Raw genomic sequence first — 5,438 nt, forward strand, 5'->3', positions numbered from 1 at the left:
CTGCAGAACCTCTCTCTCATCTCTTAGCAAGGGCCAGCCCCTTTCTTCCAGCCTCTCCCGGGAGGCTCTCTCCTCAGCAGGGATGCGAGGCAACTCTGACGACTGGGCTGATTGTATTTGGAAGGGTGTGCAGGGCCTCTCCTCTTCCTGCTCCATCTCGATTCCTGAGACTTCACCCAGAGCTCGCCTGGGGTACCCCTGGCAACCCGGGACCCGACAACACACTTCTAGGTGTTTTCTTGGGGGGCAATGCAAAAACTCGCTTGTATGAACACATCGATCGGAGGGTGGCAAATGCCCCTACGAGGAGCAACGCCCCCGCGGGCACCCGGGGCAAGCGCAGTCCCCGTGCCCCGGCGCTGCAGACAAAGGGCGGCCCACGGCGGCCGCCCGGAGCCCGGGAGCGCGGTGGCAGCCGCCGGGGAGGAGCCAGGCGCGGGCTGCCCCCGGGGCGGGGGGGCAGCGGGGAACTTATAAGAGCCGCGTCCCGCCAGAAGAGCCGGGGTGTGTGTGTGGTGCGGCTGCGGGCGGTGGCGCTGAGAGGGGCGCGGCGGCGGCGGCGGCAACAGCTTGAGCGCCTACAGTCGTTGGATGGCTCAGAGCATGGACAACAGCCTCGACAGCCTGGATGTAAGTGCCGGGAGCTGCGCCGGCCGGCGGGGCCGCGCGGGCTGCTCGACGCCGCTGCTCGGCTCGGCGGGCCGCCGGCCCTCGCTCCCCGCCGCGCTCGCCCATGTGCGCGCTGTTTGCAAACAAAAGTGCCCCCGACCGGGAGGGCGGCCCTCGGCAGGCGGGGATCCCCCCGAGCTCCGCGGGGAGCGGGGCCGGGGGCCGCGCCGCCTCCTGCTTCCCAGCCCGCCGAACGGCCGGGGTCTGTGGGGCCCGAACGGGCGGGGCTGAGCCCCGGGCGCGGCGCTTCGGACCTTGCCGCGGCTGCAGCCACTGCCGGTCTCCCGCGTCTTCCCTCGGGCTCTGCTGCTTGGCCGTCGGTCGCGGTGACGTGCGGCGCCTTTGTGGGCTAAAAAAAGCCGGTGGAGCAGTTGGAGCCACGGGAATGATGAGGAGACAAGCGGGGAGGTCTGGAGTGGCCCGACTCCAAGGGATGGCATCCTTAAAAAATAAACCCGCGGTTAATGCCCGCGCGGAGCTGGTGCCTCCGGGCGTGAGGCGTTGCCGGACCCTCGGGGCGCATCCCGCGCGGAGCTCGGGGGCGTACGGTACACCGGGCGTGGAAACTAGAACCTGAAGACCTGAGGAAGGAATCGTACGTAGCCAGGTGGCACTCGCCCGTCTGCACTGCTTTTCAGTGTGGTGACCAAAACCGTTGGTGGTTTCCTGATGTGCTTTCGTGCCCTCACCAGAATTTCGCTTCCTTTTTCCACTGCTGCACTTGGCTCAGCAGCTTGGCTTCACCCCCTACCCCGCAACCGCCAAGGGTGGGGAACAAAGGGAGGGGAACGCGGCTGCTTGTGGTGACCCTCCGTCGCGTCCGAGTTCCCCTGCTTGAGGTGGTTACCGCTTGCTCTTCTCTTCACGGGCCTTGGGGTTGCTTTTTTTTCTTGTCTCTGAGTGTGGAGCTGTCAGTTGCTTCTCGGCAGGGAATTCTTGCCATTCTTTATCCTTTATTACATCAGCCAAGGGTATCTTCTCTATTTCTCCTTGACCCCATCCCCTTAATGAGAAGGGACTTTGGAGCAGCAGCATTTCTGTCTAAGTAAATGGGTTTTTTTTATAGTGCTCTGTTGTAACAGTCAAGTGTGGACTAACCTCTTGCATCCAGCACTTCTGGCTCTTCCATTTGTAGTATGCATCTGATTAGAGCACTGAAGTGTCCAGAACCAAAGATATTTCTGGGAGTAGCTATCATCTTTCTTTTCCCTTTCATCTCCTGACCTTAGTTACAATATCTTAGCCCTTACAGAAAGACAAAGAAAGTTTTTTACCTTGTTCTTATTTGCTGTATATTTTTTTAATTGTATTTTTCCATCTGCTTTTCAAAAAGTTTGCCTATTCATGGTGACAGAGGCTGTTCAAGTAACTTTTAACATGCTGTCATATAGAGTGAGCTTTCGCAGAGGAGCTAACATTTAAACTTTTTTTCTTTTTTCCAGCTGTCCTCTGGGTTAATCATTGAATTTTCTGATAATGGCACGGATGAGATTGGTTCAGGTGACTACGGAGACTACGGAGAGCCATGCTTTCAGCATGAGAATGCTGATTTCAACCGGATCTTCTTGCCAACAATCTACTCCATCATCTTCCTAACGGGAATAATCGGCAATGGATTGGTTATTGTTGTTATGGGCTACCAGAAGAAACAAAGAAGCATGACTGATAAATACAGGCTGCACCTCTCTGTGGCTGACCTCCTGTTTGTCATCACCTTGCCATTCTGGTCTGTGGATGCGGCCATAAGCTGGTACTTTGGGAATGTTCTGTGTAAGGCAGTTCATGTCATTTACACAGTCAACCTCTATAGCAGTGTCCTGATTTTGGCCTTTATAAGTTTAGATCGTTACCTGGCAATAGTCCACGCTACCAACAGCCAGCGACCACGAAAGCTGTTGGCTGAGAAAGTGGTGTATGTAGGTGTATGGCTACCAGCTGTGCTTTTGACAGTGCCCGATATAATTTTTGCCAGTACTAGTGAAGTAGAAGGAAAGTATCTATGTGATCGCATGTACCCTCATGAAAACTGGCTGATTTCTTTCAGATTTCAGCATATCTTAGTAGGACTTGTCTTGCCTGGTCTAATAATCCTGACTTGTTACTGTATTATAATATCTAAGCTGTCACATTCAAAAGGCCACCAGAAGCGCAAAGCCTTGAAGACAACAGTTATCCTCATCCTCGCCTTCTTTGCCTGCTGGCTGCCATATTATATTGGCATCAGCATTGACACATTCATCTTGCTAGGAGTCATCAGACACCGTTGCAGCTTGGAGACGATAGTGCATAAATGGATCTCCATTACTGAAGCCCTGGCATTCTTCCACTGCTGCCTGAATCCAATTCTGTATGCCTTCCTGGGTGCCAAATTCAAAACATCAGCACAAAACGCCTTGACATCAGTCAGCAGAGGATCAAGCCTCAAGATTCTTTCAAAAAGCAAACGTGGGGGACATTCTTCTGTTTCTACAGAGTCCGAGTCTTCAAGTTTCCATTCCAGCTAACGCTGCTCCTTGCCATCATTTATATAAATAGACACTTTAAAGCTGCGCAAGATTCCAGAAAAACAAGACTGACCATAGTGTACAGATTTATTTACAGTTGGAATTTTATATTGTTTCTTTTAGTCTCTGTGAAGTTTAATTGACTTATTTATATAAAAAAATTTTCATATTGATGACAAACTGTCTAGGCAGGTCCTGTGGACAAGTGGTTAGTTCACAAGAGTTCTAGTGCTTGTCTGTATGTATAGGTATGTGAACTAAACACTTCTGGGTTGTAGCAAGGTGACTGTTAAAAGTTTAGAAAATATTTCTCTGTTGTTTATATGTAAATGTTTTCAGTGTTGTTGTTAAATTCTTTAAAATTTGTCTGGAGATTTTTACCTTACAACAAGATGTTTGGTTTACAATAGCTTAACTCTGCTGTAGAAATGGCACTTATAACCAAAGCCTCCTCTGTTACATGCTAGGGTTTTTTCCCCCATTATCAGTAATTGATGGTTTGCAAAATTTTCTGTTCAAGGTAAATAAAAGTATATGACAAAAAGTTGTTTTGAGTGGTATTTTTATTTCTGGTTAAATGTTTTTCTCAATGTTTTTACTTAATTTCTCAATGCACAATAATTTCTTTGAAAATTGCATGGCTCTTGTATGAAAAGCAGGAAAATGAGTTTCAGTACATAACAATTATTCAGTTGACACCTATGAGTTTTAAGTCATTCGGGTTTTTTACCAGAATACATTTACTCCAGTTAACATTATCTTCAGAATTACTTAAACTACCACTGTAAACAAAGAACATTTTGAGGGCAAAATATCTACAAATGAAAACCAATCTATTTAAGCAATTGCTAAAGTTTACAGCCTCTTAGGAGTCAAAATAAGATTACTGCATGTGACTAACCTTTATGCCATGCATATATAGTCAATCCTACATTTCTTCTGCCTTTTGCTGTTCTTCTAAAGTTAGTTTCACATGTTAATAGTAATCAAAAGTAGTTGAATCAAAGCCTATTTTGATGCTATTTGACATTGCATTTGGACTAGAAATTAAGTTTTTGGTATATCTCCTCTGTGGAAGACAAGTGTTGGTTTTTTTCCTACAGAGTTTTCCCTAGCCTGTCTACATCCAGATTTTATAACATAACATAATCTTAACACTCTTTAAAAATCCAGAATGTGTACCAGTTCTTTTTAAACCATTTTTTTTTAAGTAGGAATCAGCCAGACTATAGAATTGCCAATAATTATAGTTGCAATCTTATTTGTCTAAGTTAGTCATAGCTGCATGTTAGTAGAGTGCATTCAAAAGTCATGAATACTCAAGAGGACAGAGCCATGGAGAATATTTGTGTATTTCTACATTAAAAGAACCCACAACTGTTACTGATCTATAAATAACTAACAGTTTGGAAGTCAAAAAAGCAAAAAAATAAACTACCTACTACACACAGAGAACTGAAATAAGCAACATGGATATTGCAATGGTATTGCCCAGAAGGAATGTGTTTTCACAAGCACAGCACCCTAGTGATTTTGTGGAGCATGTACCACTATGCTAAACTATACATTAAATTGCATGTTTTAATTTAGTTATTTTTGTAAATACAAGACTTCTTTTCTGTTCTCAGCTTCCCCCCTCGCCAGTCAGGAGGCTGCAACCTTGGCTACATCCTGCACCCTTTTTCCCTAGCAATGACGGTAGTAGTCATCTGATTCTATGTTGAGCTGATTCCATTTGCTGAACCAGCACAAAACTAACCTGGCAGGAAAAAAAAAAAAAAATCCAGCAATTTAGTGAATTAAATGAGCTCAATGAGGAACCCACCAAGCATGACAAAAGTGCAAGACCCTGTAACCTGGAGCCAGCTACAGAGAGAAAAGTGAGATAAAAGGAAGAGGAAACAGGTTCCCCCTTTTAGCAACTAAACTTTTAGATCAGTTAACTAATGTATATCTTCACTCAGCATAACATAAATTAACAAAAGAAAAGATGCATTCTCAAGAAACAAAAGGTTTCACTTTCATCAAATTGTTCCTTTTAACAGAGTTGAAAGATGAGGAAAACATGGTATAGGAGCAGAATTTCTTAAATAGTTTATTTTTGTTGTTCATTTGTGTCTTTTCTTAATTTAGTGAGTGTTTCTCCCGTCAGGAATTCATTGTTCTAAGTGATTCCAATTTTCACCCCAGCCCAATCAATCACTGTGATTTAATTGCACTTATAAAATACTTACTGGCTATCAACATGCTGCTGCTTATTTGCTG

The 5,438-nt window shown here is 45.8% G+C and overlaps 1 protein-coding gene across 1 annotated transcript; it reads left to right on the top strand.

Annotated features, from left to right (window-relative positions):
- Nucleotides 1-591: 591 nt before the first annotated feature.
- Nucleotides 592-3,173, top strand: CXCR4 (C-X-C motif chemokine receptor 4; the record flags this gene model as incomplete). The annotated part of the gene is made up of 2 exons (XM_082001853.1): nt 592-630; nt 2,112-3,173. 2 exons carry the CDS (start codon nt 592-594, stop codon nt 3,171-3,173), a joined length of 1,101 nt encoding a protein of 366 aa, XP_081857979.1.
- Between the last annotated feature and the right edge of the window lie 2,265 nt (nt 3,174-5,438).

This window comes from Phaethon aethereus (assembly GCF_964289735.1).
Source record: "Phaethon aethereus genome assembly, chromosome: 6".
In the NCBI taxonomy this organism is placed as follows: Eukaryota; Metazoa; Chordata; class Aves; order Phaethontiformes; family Phaethontidae; genus Phaethon; species Phaethon aethereus.